General features: G+C 31.5%; 1 protein-coding gene and 1 long non-coding RNA gene across 3 annotated transcripts; both read right to left on the bottom strand.

Moving 5' to 3' along the window:
* Nucleotides 1-1,527: 1,527 nt before the first annotated feature.
* Nucleotides 1,528-5,279, bottom strand: LOC107918535 (flap endonuclease 1). 2 transcript variants are annotated; one of them, XM_016848110.2, is made up of 17 exons: nucleotides 5,051-5,279; nucleotides 4,833-4,949; nucleotides 4,642-4,700; nucleotides 4,435-4,494; nucleotides 4,289-4,342; nucleotides 4,111-4,159; nucleotides 3,971-4,018; nucleotides 3,742-3,807; nucleotides 3,595-3,645; nucleotides 3,297-3,416; nucleotides 3,142-3,226; nucleotides 2,956-3,037; nucleotides 2,754-2,868; nucleotides 2,615-2,671; nucleotides 2,475-2,521; nucleotides 2,321-2,375; nucleotides 1,528-1,988 (listed from the first exon to the last, which is right to left on the bottom strand). In XM_016848110.2, exons 1-17 carry the CDS (start codon nucleotides 5,060-5,062, stop codon nucleotides 1,821-1,823), a joined length of 1,245 nt encoding a protein of 414 aa, XP_016703599.1. In that variant the 5' UTR covers nucleotides 5,063-5,279; the 3' UTR covers nucleotides 1,528-1,820. The 2 variants fall into 2 exon arrangements, with proteins under 2 accessions (XP_016703599.1, XP_016703600.1); XM_016848111.2 differs by lacking the exons at nucleotides 2,321-2,375; nucleotides 2,475-2,521 and having other exon boundaries at nucleotides 5,051-5,254.
* Nucleotides 5,280-10,356: 5,077 nt separating this feature from the next.
* On the bottom strand, nucleotides 10,357-12,738 carry LOC107918893 (uncharacterized). The gene is made up of 2 exons (XR_001690288.2): nucleotides 12,237-12,738; nucleotides 10,357-11,007 (listed from the first exon to the last, which is right to left on the bottom strand). It is a non-coding gene; the product is annotated as an uncharacterized lncRNA (long non-coding RNA).
* Between the last annotated feature and the right edge of the window lie 6,872 nt (nucleotides 12,739-19,610).

The following is a 19,610-nucleotide window of genomic DNA, read 5'->3' as shown; positions in this document are numbered from 1 at the left end:
TTTGAGAGTTTGAGAGAATTTTGGAAGGAAATTGAGAGAATTTTTGAAGGGAATTGAGAGAATTTTTGAAGGAAATTGATATTGAATTTGTTTGTGAAAATAAAAGGGGTGGGGGTTTATATAGTAAAAAAAAATTTGACCGTTGGGGGGGGCAACGGTCAATTTTTTGACCGTTGGGCACTGTTCACGCGCGCAGCCACATCGCGTCCACGTCAGCGCGACCTGCTGACGTGGAAGGAAATCGCTTCCTCAAGGACGCGCTGACGTGGACGCGATGTCCTGTCACGTACCCTGACATCGCGCTGACGTGGACGCGATTTCGAGGAAAATGGCCCATTCCGGTAAATAATTAAAAAACCGGCCCATTTCGATAATTTTTTAAAAAAATTGGCTTTTTTTGGTAAATTAGCCAAAAAAAAGTCATAATTCATATGCAAAGGATGTAATTATTCCCCTCTAATATAGGCAAATTTGGCGGATTATAATTCTAGCTATTACCACGTCAATCAGGTTACTATAAACATATTAAACTGATCTCAACAGCATAATAGAAAGTTATAAATATAAGTTGTTACCTTACTCATCAGTCATATCCCCCACTGCTCCTACAAATTTTAAACTACCCTTTCCAATCAAAATTGCTAGCAATATTCCTTCATCACAAAATATTATTATATTTCAAAAACATGCTGAGAATTTAAATTTTGTTATCATCAAGAAGTATTAGGATTTAATTTTTAGTTTTTCATATTTTTACATCTTCCTTTATATTTTCCAGGTCATCTGGTAGAATCAAGATTGACCACAATGGATATCTCATTTTATATATTAATTGCTAATACAAAATATATTTTTACTATTTCTACGCATTTGTTGTGTATAGGATGACGTTTATGTATTGGATGTCTGTGGTTCATTTCCTCTAATGATGAGGAACGTCAATTACTTGGTTTGCATTATAAACGCATTCCAAATGAAAAATATGTAAATGAGAAAATACAGATCATGACTCTTGAGGCAGAAGCATTTTTTTGGAATTTTTGATAAAAATTTTCTATAAATTTATTATTTAGTTTTGTTCATCAATTTTTTTTAATAGATTCATCAATTGTATTTTTATATAAATTTTGATATATTAATAACTATACCATATTTTCATCTCAAATTACCAATGCAGCTATTATATTGGAATGGTGCCGTTCTGATATGCATGAAATTATACAGATCCTGATGTTTTGCGCACAACTCAAATCGCATTTTCTCCAATTTGCTCAATTAAGGGTTATGTCGTCTAAAGATCTAAAGATGCCGACTACCCTTTCATTATCTCTACCTCTATAACATTCAAATGTACTTGAACCTGCTCATATCCTACATTCTTACAATGATTTAGTCAAAGCTGACCTTCTGGTACGTGCTAGACTGTCTAGACTCAACCATTTTCCCCTTGAACCCTCAGAGGTAAACTACAAATGATCAAAGGATTTTGCTGACAAACATATAACAGAAACTGGAAAGAAGACAATGTTGATCCAAACTCAGCTTTGTTACACTTATCAATCACTGAATATATAGAGCTCTAAGCCTACAAAGAGTTATAGTTCTCAGACATTTAACCACCAAAAGTATCAAAGTAAACAACCAGATAAAAGTGAACAAGGCAGGAGGTTTCTTGTACTAGACTTACTTTCCTATCGTTAACACTATTAACATATTAATGATGATAAGAACCGCAATAATGGCACCATGTGCATTTCCTGGATGTTCAACAAATAGAGATGAGCACAGGTTTACTATTAGGTTCACCATGATTTGTAGCTTCATATGCCATAGCAGACACCTCTAGAGAATACCATGGAGTGCTTGAAATGCAAACACAGTGGTGCCATGGTGCTGAAACCCTTGGGCCTGGAACAGATACTGTCTTGTGGAGAGAATATCTTAGAGTTGAACATCGATTTGGGAAATTGAAGCATGGACTTGGTTGCCTGTCAACCAGTGCTACTGAGAAATTATGGAAACCAACAAGTCTAGCCTAGATTAGAGCAACTATAAGAGAATGTATTCCCTTTCACATTTCTTCCTTTCTAAATCATAGACGGAGATCATCTAAAACCAAATATATTTCTCAAACTTAACAAAAACATCAACCTTGCATACTTGTATGTAACTAAAATATATTATAAATGACAGTGTGTTTTGACTAAGGCAATAACCATTTAAGGTAGCACCAAAAAAAACACCATTAAATCCAATTTAAAAGAAAAATAGTTACATGATGCATGAAACACAAGGGTCAAAATGCTTAGTGGCGTTGTACCTTCGTTTTAATTGGTATAGATGTGTTAGCAACTGACTTAGAAAATGACTCTAACCTGGACAGAGAAAGATATAAGACATAGTAAGTGATAACACAGAAACTTATAATATCATTTTAACAGAGCATAATTTTTATGTAGCTAAGCATTACTGACCGGCCCTGTGATGACTTGTTCTTGGCTGCTTTAATTTTTTCTATTGCCTAGTGAACATAAAAAACAGAAATAGATAGTTAATCGTTTTAATAATTCAACAAAAAGTATCATAATAATGGAGTTAATGAGAAAGGTCATACCTTTGTCACTCTGTCACTATTGAACCCATTTTCAGTCACCAGAAAGGTAATCAGCCCCTAGAAAATCAACAAAATAACGCAGGTCTGTCAATCTTGCCTCTTAGAAAAATATATGTAAATAGGATAAGGAATTACAAACTTCATCATCTGGAGCACTCCGCTTCATCTCAAATTGCTCAATATTGGTGCAGACTAATGGTTCTTTAAAAAGATATCGAGCCTCCTCATATGGCCAATCATCAGGAATCGGGTACCTGAATAGAAGTTGTTTTTATTAATATTAGTTACTTTACGCAGAAATAGGTATAGATCATTTCGCACCACACATAAACAGTTCAGACCTCTCTTTGTTTATGTTCTGAAGTATATGCTCTATAGACCCTTGTTGACGAATTAGCTTCAAAGCTGTTTGTCCCCCAATACCTGAGCACAGCTTGAGAATGATATCATATACCAACAACATTACCCAACTTTTAGGTGGATCAAGCAACATAAAGGTCAGACACTCTAAAACAATCCCAGCTTACCACGAATGCTCTCACAATAATCACTTCCAGAAAGGATGCACAAGTCAATGAATTGATCCATGGTGAGATTCAGCTCCTCTAAAACCTAGCACATATCCCATCAAAATAGAAACTCAAATTCAACAAACTACATCAGTGTGCAATGCTCAAAGTACCTTTCCAACTTCAAACTCCAAGACCGGAACTTTTCTTGAGCCAGGGCCCATTAAATGGCGAAGAAATCTAGGAGCTCCAAATGTTAAAGAGTCCATATCCTCAGAAGCAACAGCGTAAACCTGATAAATGTGAAATGGTTCAACCACTAAAGCCATATAGAATACTAGGACGTACAAAACAAACACTATGAAAGAACTCAAATTTAAAACAAGCTGCTTTTCAAAATGTTACTAAAAACAATTTTGAACGTTTTCAATATCATAAAGACAAAATTATCATGATCTACTAGATACTTGCCTTTCCTGATTTGCAAAGTGCAGCACATTGGGCCTCTGCTTCTGAAGGAGCCTACGGAAACTAAAACATCAGTCCCTGGATTCAATCTAGCTTCCCACACTAAACTCTGAAACCTAAAACATCAGACCTCAAATGATGAAAACTCACCTCAATCGCAGGCACCCCCATAAGTCTTAATAGCCGTTTACAGTCTTCATTGTGCTGCTTTGTGACCTGGAAACATAGTGAGCAAATAATCCAACACCATTTTTAGGCACATTTTTATTTTGATCATTTCTATTTCTATCATGACTGAACATTCAGAAATAGGTGCTAAGTAAAACAGTGGGCTCTCTTATCTAGTATTGGGAGCTGAAGGATGACAAAAAGAACTCACTTTTACAGTCCGTTTGCTGAACTTTTCAATGTCGTCCTTATTGCCAGTCTAACAATATAATAATAGAAGCTTGATTTTAAGTGGTGGTGAAACAATTGAAGGAACTTTATTAATCAGTCTGAACAACGAAGGAAAGGTACCTCCATGGCTTGCTGCAAATCCTCGGTAGCGTTTGCCCTTTTCGAGTAACTACATGACAAATTTAGTAGAAAATAATGTAGAAAATAATGACAGAGTAGCAACGAAAGACTCATCGAATTCCAGCAATTTTGAAGTGAAAAGTAATAAGAAGAATCTGTACGTATTGCAGAAAAGTACCGTTTTACTAGCACTTTTTTCTTCAAATCAGGTGGATGTCCATCAAAAACGTAGCTGAAAGGAGATGCTCCAAATTAGTAAAAGTTGAAAACTAACTTCTTTCTGAAGAAATTGATAAAAAAAAAAAGGGTAAAGACAAGCATTACATAGGTTCCATTCCGGCTTCAAGAAGTCGAATTGTGCGAGTAAACATGCCTTGCAGATGACTGAGGATTAAGCCAGTAAAACCAATGTCAACAATTGAAAATAAAAATGTAATTACAAAAGAAAAGTGATACATAAGAATCTGCTAAAGATAATTCTGTAGAGAAATAAAGAGGATTAATGATTGCAGAGTAAATATAGTAAAAAACCTGGTAACTTCACCAGCCTCATTAGTAAGCATTTCAGTGCCCCTACGGCCGACCACTATCTGCACTCATCCCATAACAAAATAGAGCCTTTTTTACATTATTAGTTAGCCTTAGCCCTCAAATGGTTATGATAGTGAAGCTTATGTCCTTTTTTTTTTTTTGAGGAAAGAGAAAGGGAATGATATACGGACGAGAAACTGGTAAATACTCATGCTGGCATCGATGGCAATCTTGCGACCGATATAGCTCTCGAGTTTCTGTTCCTTCATTGCATTTGGTGCATTGTCTGCTAGAAGCTTCGTTAAACCCTAACATCAAAATTAAATCCGAAAATCTAAATCAATATTCAAATAAAGGAAACCCCCCAATGTTCCTTTATCTAAGTAATGCTTAAGAGAAAAAAACCCACCTTAATGCCCATTGTTGGTAGAGATTAGAGAAAGAAAAAGAAAGTAAGAGATGCAGCGGTGCCTGCAGCTGCAGCAAGGGTGTAGCTTTTGTTTATGTTGTATTTGTAATCTTTTGTATTGATGATATATTTGATTATGGTATCCAAGTTCAAAGTTCCTTCTTCTTCTTCTTCTTCTTCTTCTTCTTTTCTTATTTGCTTCGATTATTCGAATAGAAATATTTCAATTAATTCGAATTAATCGAATTTATATAAAATATATAAAAATCCATTTATTTAAGAAGTTTAAAAGAAATAATATATATTATTTATTTCAACTAATATAAAAAATAATAATTTTAAAATATATTATATATAATATATATTATTTATTTTAGTTAATTACCTTATTTCGAACCGAATTAATCAATAATTGAAATTTTAAATATCATAAACCAACCTTCGACCAAACTAAATTCGGTCATTTGTCGATTAACCAAATTAGATTTGTTCGGTTGGTTAATTCGGTTTTATTGGTTAATTCGGTTTTAGTCAAACTATAAATACCCCTATGTAGAGTTTCTCATGGACCAGGTCATCTGTCCAAGTTCAAAGATTCGCTAGAAAAATTGGAGAGTTTGAACAAAATACGATGACCAAAAAATGGACTTAGGTAAAATTTAAGTCTCGTTTTTTATATGGGCCGAGCCTTGGGCAAGATTTTTTTGACCCAAGTCTGGCCCGCCCCGGCCTGAATATATTATGTTATAAAAAATGTTATATTAATTATATATGTTAAATAATAATTATATATTTGTATTTATAGTTATATTAAATCAACTAATCCAATAACAATTAAACTCATTACCCAAATTTTAAAATAAAATAAAATAAAAACACTTATCCAACTAAATAACCCTAGCCAACATATAAAATTTTAAAAATTATATTTAATACAATAAAATATTTTTTATATTTTTTATTTTTAATATAATAAAACATTTATTATATTTATGATAGTGTTTTTTAATATAAATATTTTTTAATGTATTTTTAATGTGTTAGAAAACTTTTATTTTAGCGTTTTTTTCATGCATTTAGTGTATTATATTTTTTAAAAATTTTATTTTTAAATAAAAACTAATCTAAAAAATCAAATATGGGTAGGCCAAGCCGAGTTGAACTCAAGTTTACCTTTCTTAAATTGGATCAGGCTTGGGCAAAAAAATAATCTCATTTTTCAAGTCGGGTCAGGCCCAAACTTGAAATTTTGATGTAAATACCTTATATGAACCTGACCTAAACCCGACTCGATTTGACCCATGAACACCTCTAGTGATATTGTACTTCAAAGAAAATTACAAGTCTAAGGTGTTTCTGTTGAAAAGATTCAATAAATGGATGTTTCAACCTTTGCATCTACTAATGTAGCTCATCCTACTTTTGTATTGCAAACAATAAAACTCATTTTCTAATAAAATTATTACAATTCAGTTGGATGAAACAAATTATCTAATGTGGAACAAAAAGTATATTTCACCATAGTGAGTCTTTGCACTAGTATGTTGATGGATCTTGTTTTTAAGTTTATAACAAATGGAAATAAAGTTGGAAATCTTGAATTTTTGGCTTTTATGCAGCAAGATGGTGCTCTTGAATCTTGGTTACTTGCTTTTTTAAGTGTTTCATTCTTACCTGCTTTAATTCGATGTAACACTGCTTGTGAGATTTGGAATAAGTTGCAGCAAATGTTCTATGTTTTTTCACACACCTGAGTCATACACCTTCATTGTATGCTAAAATCCATGAAGAAACGTGATCAATCGATGCATAGGTATCTAGCAAAACTACAACTAATTTGTCATAATTTGTTAGTTTTGGGAACCCTATTTCAAAGACTACACGTATTTTAACTATATTATCTGGGTTTCCAACTAAGTATTGCGTCAAGCTAATAATCGTGTAATTTGCAAGGGGTGTTCAATGTGTTGCTTGATTCTAAGTCTCCAAGCATAACTATTAATGTTATGATTCAACAACAAAGTAGTGTTCAGTCTTTAATGCATTGACCACACTATCAATCCGTTGTGTCTAAGCCATTATTTAGGTCACCTTATGCAGTAGAGGAAGGGTTCATGCATGCTTAAGGGGTTTTAAGCCACAATTTCAATTATGCAGGAAGATGGGGCATATGGTTAGCAATTGTTATTATCGATTTCATCCATCTTACTCCATTGTTTCAAGGGATGACGGTTAACTTAAAATACTAATGCCAATAATTGTGCGTATGATTTTGAAGCTCAACAACAAGTTCAATAGAGTAATTATTGTTAGAAAAATAAATAATAAAGACTAAAACAAGAAAAATAAAATGAATTTTATAAAATGTGATGGTTTTGAGGAGTGTATAATACTTTTTGTAATACCCAATTTTGTCACGGGCCCAATTTACAACTTAAATAGCCCAATCACAGAGACCCAAACCCATATTCAAAAAAAAAACCCTAGCCTAGGTAGCAGCAAGCTTCAGCCGCATGGCCGCCTCATGTTCCTCACGCACACCTGCGCCGCCGCTGCCGGAGTCTCCACTGATTGACTTGCAAACAACACAAAAAAGAAACAAGTAGCAAAAAACGAAATATTAGCAATAATTACAACAAATAATGAAAACATAATAGGAAAGTAGAATATTTTTTCAATGTTATTTTCCTGTTATTTGGCTAGAAAAAAGCCATCAGAAATCGGTAAAAAGGGGGAAAATGGGAAGAAAAAAAAAGGGATTTTTCAGTGTAAGGAGATACGAAGAAAAAGAGAAAAAAACATATTCAAAAAATATTTGAATAACAGAGGTGATTATTTTTTGGTTTTTAGTTTACTTTGTGGGAATGCGTTTTATCCATTTATTCATTTAGTTTTATTTTTTTATCTATTTTTTAACTTAAAATATCAAAAGGGAGAGCAAAACCCTAGCAGAGGGCTCCTCTGTTGTTTTAAAACAAAGGAAAAAATAATTTTTTTTTTAGAAAAATTGATTTTATAACAGTCATGAAACGACGTTGTTGAGGTCTGCTTCAGTGGCCTCAAAACGACGTCGTATAGGCCGAAACCTGGCGACCCGACCCGAAAGGCACTAGATTCGCGTGTTTTATAGCGCATGGATAAATTGCGCAATTGGTCCCTTGTTTTTTACAGTGTATTTAAATCAATCTTCCATTTCCTTTAAATTTAGCCCCATATTTTTTTTTTGTGTTTCAATTTGGTCTGTCGCTGCGCAACGTTTTGGAGGGTGGGATTAATTTCCCTTTTGGTCCTCCATTGTTGTTTGATCATTCAAGTTGGTCCTGTCTTTTAGTTTGCTTCGAATTTGCCCCATTTTTTTCCGTTTTTAATTCAATCTAGTCCTTTTTTTTAGTTATTTTATTATTTTTTGTTGTTATTATTATATTTATACAAGCATTTTTTTATAATATATATGCATTTTTTATATAATATATATATTTTAACTCTTATAAATACATGCATATACTTCATACATTTTTTTTATTATTTTACTTTCAAAACTTTTATATACTTTATATTTTATATATACATATACATTTTATAACACATATACACTTTCCACATTTTATAATTTAAAATACACATACACTTTCTATAATATATTTATGTACACGTTTTTATTCTTTATATATATATATTATTTCCTTCGTCTATTTATTGATTTAGGTTTTCATTTACATTTTAAAAGAATGTCTTTTTTTTATTTGCTTGTTCATTTGATATTTTGCATGTCGTTGTTTATTTTTATGTGTATTGGTTTCATTTATTTATTTGTATACGATATTTCTATGCCATTGTTATATTTATTATTGTTGTATTTATTATTGTGGCATATATATATTATAATATTACGTCATATTTTTACTCGATTTTAAAAATAGAACTTTTCAAAATTGGGATAATACTCGTATTTAAGATTTTCAAGAAAATCGAGCCCTAACATATTGGGTTCCGATCTTTTTTTTGTAAAATCTAACAATCGAGGATTGCTCTTTAATCAAACAAAATAAAACTTGTCATCGGGAATTCAATATGTTGTGTCCTAACGTATTGGATGTGACACGTTGATTTCTCTAGATAAAGATTTTTAAATAAAAGAAATATTGAATGTTTGGGATTTTAAGAAATCGTGCCCTAACGTATTGGGTTGCGGTTTCTTCATAAATTTTAAACAATTAGATATTTTCATAAATTTTATTATACGAGTTTTTTTGGACCAACTCATCTTGAAGAGAATAAAATGTTGTGCCCTAACGCATTGGGTGTGACATTTTTCTTTTCAAAAAGAGAAAGTCTTAATAAATAATTTAATTTAACTAAGGATAGTATTTTTTTAAACTCTCGACTTTAAGACATTAATTAATCAATTTGGTACCAATTTTTGGGCGTTACGAGAGTGCTAATCCTTCCTCGTACGTAACCGACTCCCGAATCCGTTTTTCAGAAACTCGTAGACCAAAGTCGTTTTTTGGGTGATCCAATCACACCTTAATAAAAGATTGGTGGCGACTCCAAAATTTTCATCGACACCTAATTTTTGTTTTTTTTAAAAAATAAAAATGGTTTCGACACTTTTCTTTAGGCTTTTACATGCCTCCAAGATACAACAAAACTCTCAACACTGCAAGCAGAATAGTGAAAATGACTAACAGAAAAGTCTTTTATATAGACATCTCTGTCACGAATTTTCTTATGATGTGCAAGTGTACACAATCACTAGCAAATACTATACTAGTGAATACTAGAGTTATCATCTCCACATGGACTGATTTTAAAACATAAATTGCAAAATTAACAAATGGCAACTTAGGAAGTAAATACAATTTTGATTAAATGCATAGAAATATTCAAAGAAAATTAAAAACGGTAACACAAATTGATAATGTTGAAATGATGAGCCAGAATAATTAATTCCCCCTAATATGCAACTACTGATAGCGATGTTGTAGCAATGCTGAGGCAATATTACAACTTATTAATCCGGAATCGACAGTTTATAGGCTTCTCTTGAAGTCACTATGTTCAATCATTTAATTAAATTAACATATATCTTTGCCAATTTAATGTCAATAATACATTTGCAAGCACCATTCCTACAAGATTATGCATAGTAACAATATATGTTTATATCTTTATAAAATTAAATAAAAGAAATTAAACATGCACCATTCAAGTTTTAAGTCCGTTAATTACAACCTTTTCAAAATTAGTAATTAAATCAATTGCACACTAACATTGATCAGGTAATAGTAAGAATCAAACATGAATAACATTTGAATGAATAAATCACATATTGCTTAAAGCATCCTTAGCAAAGTACCAAAAATCTCATATTAAGGTTTTATAATTATTCTAGCTAATAAACGTTTAGCCCATAAACACCAAATTAAAAATGATTAAGAAAAACTTAGCAATAGTCTAAGATAAAAATAAGAAAAGAAACAAAATTTAAAGAGAAACATGAAGAGATTTCAAGCCAAATAATGTGATTCTCCTCAATGGTTCTTCTCTCTTTTCCCTTCATTTTCTTCTTCTTTCTAGCTTTTATTCTTCTGAAAATGGGTGTTCTGTCTTGTATCAGGCGGCTGCCTACTATCCTATTCTGACAATGAGGTATTTATATCCCCAAAAGATGGTGGGTGCTAGGTCAACTCCCCTTTCTATTCTATTTTTTTCCTTTTATGAGTATTTGGGCCATTCAATTTTTGCAGAGCCTAATTCCTTCTGGTTCTCAATCATAATCAACTATTGACTAAGAAATGGATTAAGCCTAAGAGTTGATGTGGTGTTCTTTAAATGTGAGGTCTCCAATATTCTCCAATTAGACTTGATGCCACAACTTTGCTGCAGCATTGGGGTTTTAAATGTTAAAATTCAGCACCTTCTTTTCTTCACATTTCAAATGTTCTCCTAGCCACCTTCAAAGACAAAAATTCATATTTTCAGCATTTCACCTAGGAGAAATACATTATTAAAGCAAAAGCTTCAACATTAGTATTAACACGTTGAAATGCTTCATCTACTTAAGTGCGAAACCCCCGAAACTCTTCACTCAAGGAAGTAATGACACTAAGGACGACAGCAAACATGTCGTCGGAGAAAGGCAGAGCAGATAGTTGGGCAAATAAAGAAGTCGGTTCATCATCTTAAGGGTTATGATGGTCATCCTTAACCCAATTTTTGATAAGATGATCCATTTTAGAACTAGCTTTATGAAGGGCAGTAAAGCTAATAGGTTGACAATTAATAGCCAAAGGAGTATTTACATTGGTTAGGATGTTTAGGCATTTAAAAATGTATGACAACTACGTGTCAAAAGGCAAAGATATCTTACTAACGAGTTCCTTACCAATTTGTTTGGTAATGTCATTAATTAAAATTAAAGCAAGATCCAAACGTTTATTGCTATGAAAACAATCAATCCACCAATAGTCGGTAGCTCGAAGAACGACATGTTTTGAAATAAGACTCAATATCTATGTAATTATAAAATGCAAAACACGATCATGAACATTGAGCTCAGATGCATACGAGTTTCGAACATTCAAGGTTGGATTATAAGGGACCTTTCTCATTCGACTCACCGCCGAGAGGAAGTTTAAAAAATTCACCAAAGTTCTCCAAAGTGAGACAAATAAGAGTATTTATGGGAAAAGAATTAATAGCAATCACAGTCTCACCGGATTCATCATGTTCGAGTCTAGCATTTGAATAAAATGCTCGAACAATATTAGCATGTGTAGGTGAACGAATTTAAAAAAAAATCGATCCAATGCAATTTGGCTAACGTTTTAAGAAATTGAAAATTGAATTTGGCTAAAAATTCGACATTAAGAGTGCAAGAAACATTAACTTTTCATTTTGAATAATATTGATCAGACCAGTAAGAATCATTGTCATTTCTAAAACAATCATTGAAAGAAATAGGTTGACCACTAGATAAGATATAGGATCTGGTTGGGGAATTTTATCGAACACCTTGTAAGCAAAGGGTTTAAAAGAAAAAATTTAAGATTTTGACTAAATTTAGGCAACCTCTTGCAAAAAAACACAAGTATATATTCCAAATCAAACCAAAAACACAATTTCCAACCAATAGTTTTACAAAAATTCAACAAAATTTGAAATGGGAAAAATGAGTTTTTACCTCGAAATTTCTTGGAATGATGAAATTTGAAAGCAAACTTGATGAATTCTTGTAGAGAATGGCAATGTTAGTTGTTTTGTGTCAAGAATTTAAAGGAAAAATGAAGAATTTGAATAGGGTTGAGAGGGTTCTGAAAGGGGGCAAAGAAAAAATATTTGGTTTTTTTTAATCTGTTGAAGACACGCTATAGGAATCTTTAAAATAAGATGAATATCAATAATTTTTAAATAAGTATCGATATTTTTTAAAAATATCGATAAAAAAGTATCGGTATCGATACCAAATGTTGAAACTATTTTCCAAAATGCAGAAAATTTTCCTAACATGGTTTTTAAGTTCTAGCATGTTCTAAACTAACTTAGAATGACTTTATAGCAATTTCTAATGAATTTATATGCTTGAATATGCCAAATTTGAGTATGATGCATATGAAACATAGAGTATTGTAAGCCATGAAAAAATTGAATATTAATCATTCAATAAAGTCTAATTTAGCACAATCAAATGCATTCGACAATCATGCAAATAGACCAAATGAGTCAAAAATAAACTAATCATGCACAAACAACTCCTCCTAACTAATTGCACATCAAAGCCATTTAAATAATTTGTTCATGCTTTTTCAAACAATTTCAACCCATAAAATATTTTTTTAAAAACATCAAAGTGTAAAGATGTACAGAAACACAAATTCAAGGTAAGGTGGTAATACCTAACTCTCTCCTAAGTGTTCAAAATCTTTCTTTATCTAAAGGTTTTGTAAAAATGTCAACCAATTGGTTCAAAGTGTCAACAAATTCTAGAACTACATCTCCTTTTTTGACATGATCTCTAATAAAATGATGTCTAATTTCAATATGCTTAGCTTTAGAATGTTGGATGGGATTTTTAGTGATACAAATAGAACTAGTATTGTCACACTTTATAGGAATGGTATCTACTTCAATTATATAGTCGATAAGTTTTTGTTTCATCCATAAAACTTGAGCACAAGAACTTCTGGCAGAAATATATTCCGCTTCTGTCGTGGACAATAAACACTTGTAACACCCCTTACCCGTATCCAACACCGGAATAGGGTACAAGGCATTACCAGAACACATACACTTGTAAACGTATTTAACTGAGTTATAAAATTTCATCTAAATTAAAAATTTCAAAATTATTAACATGATTTTATAACTCTTCACAATATATCCTCAAAATATTATAATCTTAATAAATAGGGCCTACGAGACCCGATACATACTCATGCAATTCAATGCTTCATTTTCATTTCATTCAATTTGCAATTTCTCATGCTCACAATTTAAATCATAGCACTAGCAATTTCCATTTAATTCACATACAATTCAATGTCATTAAGTTTAACACTAATACTTATTTACCATTTAACTCAACGTTTATCGATTATATCATTCACTAACATATTTATGAAATTCTCAATTTTGCAATGAAAATATCACTTTAGCTTAAATAACAACATCATCCTGGTATAAATACACTACCACTTATCCATTTAGTTTAATTCTTTTGGGCCCATTTGTCACTTACCATCCTTAATCAAATTAGGGAGCGATTATGGAAAATTGAGTACTTCACTTCCACTTTGCCATAGTATAGCTATGGTATTGCATATGATCACTTATCACTTTCCGAAGCCATAGCACTGCCACGGTCTTACACAGATCACATTTATCACTTGTCACTTGTCCCTGATCAGATAAGTGTAGCTAAAGCTACCATTTATCACTTGTTACTTGTCACTGATCAGATAAGTGTAGCTAAAGCTACCACTTATCACTTGTCACTTGTCACTGATCAGATAAGTGTAGCTAAAGCTACCATTTATCACTTGTTATTTGTCACTGATCAGATAAGTGTAGCTAAAGCTACCACTTATCACTTGTCACTTGTCACTGATCAGATAAGTGTAGCTAAAGCTACTACTTATCACTTGTCACTGATCAGAAGTACTCAAATCCGACGTTCTGCTCAATTTGATCATTTATTCAGTTTTCGCATTTTTATTTTATTCTCAATCCATTAACAAATATATATCATCATATACTATATACTTTATGAAATTAACATTTAATCATTAAATTTCAGCCATATGAACTTACTATTTCATTACCTTTCCACACTCATTTCCTATGCACATCACACAAGATATAAATATATCATTCAACCATAGTTGCAAGCTAGTGTATTTAAACATAACTCTTTTTTTGAACTAACCACATGATAAACCATTTCACTAGAGATTACATAATTTAAACCTTACCACCCTTTTCATGATCACAAGCATATTTTCAATTAGGCACTTACCATTTCAATGCATAACTTATAAATTTAACGTGGCATAATCTAGCCACTACTTGGCCAAAGCCTAAGCATGTACACCAAATATGTTAGCCAAATACACATATAGCATAAGCATTATAAGCATGGATGAGCACAACATTTATTCATGTATCACGCTTACCAACATGTGTTAATTCATAAACCATTCATGACATTATTTCATGCCAAATCATATACCGAATATACCATACACACATACTATGAAACTTTATTTTCACACATGAGCTTAAACCATGACCAATAATGCACAAATATAAGCATCACTTCTATTTCATTGTTTATCAATTATAATCAAGCATATGACCAATTATACAAAAATAATTCATATATTTCCCAATTTTCCTCTTCCTCCTCTCCATTCCACATCCTTAATGTGTATAACACACTTAAACAACATTAACTATAATTTCACTATTCACTCACATGTATATTCAAAGTTGTTTATCCGCGTCAGAGTCACTAAATTATTTTTATCTAAAGATACAGAGCTCCAAATTAAGATCCATTAATTTTCGCTGAAACTAGACTCACATATCTTCTTACCATAAAATTTTTAGAATTTTTGGTTCAGCCAAATAGTACAGTTTATTCTTTAAAGTTTCCCTGTTCGCTGTCTGACAGTTCGAACCACTCTTCACTAAAAATGAATTATCTAATTGTACAGAATTCGGATGATGTTTCCGTTTGTTTCCTTTGAAAATAGACTCATTAAGAATTCTAAGAATATAAATTATAACTCATAATTATTTTTCTTAAATTTTTTATGATTTTACAAAATCAGAACAGGGGAACCTGAAATCATTCTAATATTGTCTCACAAAATTTATTATATCTCATAATTTACAGTTCTATTACTTACACCATTTCTTCTATAAGAAACTAGACTCAATAATCTTTGATTTAATATTTTATTCACCCTCTAATTCAATTCCCACAATTTTTGGTGATTTTTCAAAATTAAACAACTGCTGTTGTCCAAAACAGTTTTAGTGCAAAATGATGATTTCCATTTTGCCCTAAATTTCATAGTTCATACAATTTAGTCATTGCTCAATTAAGCTATTTTTTCTCAATTAGTACTTATCTAGACATTATAAGTTATTTCACAACTATTGAAATTCAGAATTTCCACATATAACCCTATCTTCAAACTCTTTTACTATTAGGTCCCAAACATTCACTTTCTATTCAATTCTTTCAATAAAATCAGCGTATGAACAATTTAAAGCTCTAATTCCATGCTAAGTCATCATATACTTCCAGCATGTATTCATAGCAACTTTCAACTTCTTTCATAGAATCAAAAACTAATGAATACAACAAGTGGGCCTAGTTGTAAAAGTCACAAAAACACTAAAATTTTAAGAAATAATCAAGAATTGAACTTTCTTGCAGTAAAAATATGAAGAACCAACTTAAAGAAACCCTTCTATGGTGTTTTAGCTTATGAGAATGCATAAAAATAAAGAGAAATCTAGATAATTCCACTTCAATCCTAGCTTTATTAAGTAAATTTTGTAATATTCCAATTTTGCCCTTAATTCTAGTTATTTTCTTGTTGATTTTGTACCTTTGCCATCCAGCCCAAATAGACCTTGGGTCTATTTTCCTTTTAAGCCAGCTTCCTTTTATTATTTAATCTATTTAATCAGTTCCCATAATTTTGCATTTATTACAATTTAGTCTTTTTTGTTCAATTAATTATCGGAACTTTAAAATTTCTTAACAAAACTTTAATATTAACTTTTTAACACTCCATAAATATTTATAAAAATATTTATGGCTCGGTTTAAAATCTTCGAGGTCTCGATACCTCATTTTTTATTCTAATTATTTTAATATTTATTTCTAGTGCACTATTCAATATTTCAAAAATTTTCCTAACTTCACATTTAACTTATACTCACTAAATTAATAATATTTTCTACTCATTTGTCAAATTTAGTAATCTCGAATCACCATTCCAACACCTCTGAAAATTCAGGCCATTACATTTTTCCTTGTCAGATTTGTGGTCCAAAAACCACTATTCCGACTAGACTCAAAATCGAGCTGTTACAACACTATTTTGTTTATTTGAAAACCATGATAAGAACATGTTTTCTAGGAATTGACAAAAACCGGAGGTGTTCTTTCTATCTAGTTTTCAACCTTTAAAATTCGCATCCGAGAATGCATGCAAGCTAAAGGATGAGTCTCTAGAATACCAAAGACCTAAATTAGGAGTGTCTCTAAGGTATCTAAAGATTCTTTTAAGCTTTTAAATATGATTCTTTAGGACATGATTGATATCTAGCTCACAAGTAAACACTAAACATAATATTCGATCGATTTGCGGTAAGACAAAGTAAAAAACCAATCATAGACCTATATAATTTTAAATAAACACATTTACCTTCTTCATCTTTGTCAAACTTTGTAGTAAGGCTCATGGGTGTAGCTTGTGGTTTGAGATTGTCCATCTTAAAATTTTTGAGCATTTCCTTTGTGTACTTGGCTTGGTTGATGAAAATGTCATATTTCCTTTGCTTGATTTGGAGTCCTAAAAAAAGTTTAGTTCTCCCATCATGCTCATCTCAAATTCACCTTGCTTTAGCTTAAAAAAATTCTTAATAAAGAAGATTATTAGTAGAACCAAAAATAATATCATCAACATATATTTGAACTACTAATAAATCATTGTTTTTTCTTTTAATAAAAGTGTTGTGTCAACCTTCCCTTTACTAAAACCTTTTTCAACAAGAAAATTTGATAATCTTTCATACCAAGCTTTAGGAGCTTGTTTTAAACCATATAAAGTTTTTAAAAGTTTGAAAACATGGTTTGGAAATTTTGGATCTTCAAAATCGGGTGGTTGTTCAACATCCACTTCAACATTTATAAAACCATTTAGAATAGCACTTTTTACATCCATTTGATATAATTTAAAATCATTAAAGCATGCAAAAGCTAAAAGCATCCTAATAGCTTCCATTCTAGCTACGAGAGCATATGTTTCATTATAGTCTATTCCTTTCTCTTGAGTGTAACCTTGAGCAACTAGCCTAGCCTTGTTCCTCACTATGTTACCACCCCCATCTAGCTTATTCCTAAAAAAAACCACTTATTATCTATAGTAGATTTCTGCTCACCCCTAATGTACACTACTACAATCAATGCAAATTGTTCATTAATATACCATGGAGTACGCCACATTTCAATTCATTGATACACAAATATATCATACATCATATAATTTCACAACCATATGCATGCATAATCCTTCTAGAAAACAACAATCAAATATAGCCACAAAACTCAAACTAAATTTTGTGCAGAACATACAAGCTGCATAACAATTAGAATAGCACCCAAATAGTGGAGTACAAAAACTCACTTGATATCCTTCATTCTTGCTAGCTTAGCCTTTCTAATGCCAGTGTCTCTTTCGTCTTGGAAGCTAAGCACGACAACCCATATACCAATTAAATCAAAGGTATTCAAGTTTTAAAACTCAAAATCCAATAACATGCAGAAGCTTTTTAAAGATTTTAGAAATCCTTAACTTTTATTTTTCTCAAATTCACGAATACAAAGAGACTGAGAAGCTTACCAACTCTTCGGATTCACTATTGTTTAGACTCAGACATCATGATCACTGCCCCATACAGAGCTTTCCTCACTTCCTCTTCTTTAGAGCAACTAAAGAAGATGATGCAAAAGAGAAGAAAATGAAATAGAATTTATAAAAATTCTACCTCTAGAATAATCCTTTTCACACATATATATCCCTTCACACACGATCACCAAAACCCCAAATAACCATCCATCGATAATCATTCTGCCTCCCACTAAAGAACTAGTCAGTTCTAGTTTAACTAAACCAAAATTGATACCCAACTATTTACCATTCAGTTACTAAATTTTTTATATCTTTTAATAAAAATCATCAACCTACTATCTCTTTCGATAAACTCATATATTTCTTTTAATTTTTGGACCTTAATGAAAACCGGGTGTGACATAAGTTATGTTTGAATTTTATCTAACCTATTGTATGGTGAAAGACCTAGCAACTAAACAAGCTCTCTTATATGGATCAGTGGTTGGAGGCTTCTACAAGTTGATATTGAATCATTTGTTAGCTTTCTCTTATTTAGCTTCTACTATGATAAATAAAACTCAAGATGGTTATTGTTACATTTTCTTTTAGCAAGATTCACTGTAACGCGATGCCATAGATTAGGCCATCCTTCCTCTTGGAGTTTTGTCTACATATTTGTGATATTCAACATACTAGAAACAAAAATTTGGAACTTTGTGTCTTGAAAACTTGGGAAAAGTCACGAGCTTCCATTTTAAAATTCCACTAACACAAATTGTAACGACCCAAAAGTTAGTGGTGTCAAAAAGTATGGTTTCAAAACCCCTATTCTATAAATTGGACTCGTAAATGGATTTTGATTAGGTCATTTTGTCGAATTAGTGATAAATTAAGGTACAAGGACTAAATCGTAAAAGTGTCAAAAGTTCAATTCTTAAGGAATCTTTAATCGGAATAACACTATAGGACTTATGAGGTAATTAGACCATTTTTCTTATTAGAATAACAAGAAGATTAATTGTTGAAAATATTATAAGATTATAATTTAAATAAGTAAAAAAAATCAAAACATTAGTAAAGAAAAAATGGTAGTGGAATGGGAAAGAAAAAAAGTTCTCTTTTCATCTTCAACAACCAAATATGGAGAAGAAAAAGCTAGGGACGCACGGCTAGGGTTCTTCATTTTCAAAGCTTAATTTGGTTAGTTCAATGTAGTCTTTTTCTTGTAATTTTTATGTTTTCGAAATCTTGAGAGCTCAAGCTAGCTGACCCATGTTGTATTTTTTAAAACTGCTAAAGTTTGAGGATGTTACCTGTTAAATGGTTGAAGTTTTAGGGACCAATTTGATAGATTTTATGTTTAGTATTGAAAAAAGACTAAATTGTAAAGTCAATTGATAATTTTGTGTAATAAGGAATAAATA

The sequence above is a fragment of the Gossypium hirsutum genome, chromosome D13 (assembly GCF_007990345.1).
Source record: "Gossypium hirsutum isolate 1008001.06 chromosome D13, Gossypium_hirsutum_v2.1, whole genome shotgun sequence".
Taxonomy (NCBI): domain Eukaryota; kingdom Viridiplantae; phylum Streptophyta; class Magnoliopsida; order Malvales; family Malvaceae; genus Gossypium; species Gossypium hirsutum.
The sequence above is the reverse complement of the archived record's forward strand: the minus strand, read 5'-3'. Positions and strand labels throughout refer to the sequence as shown.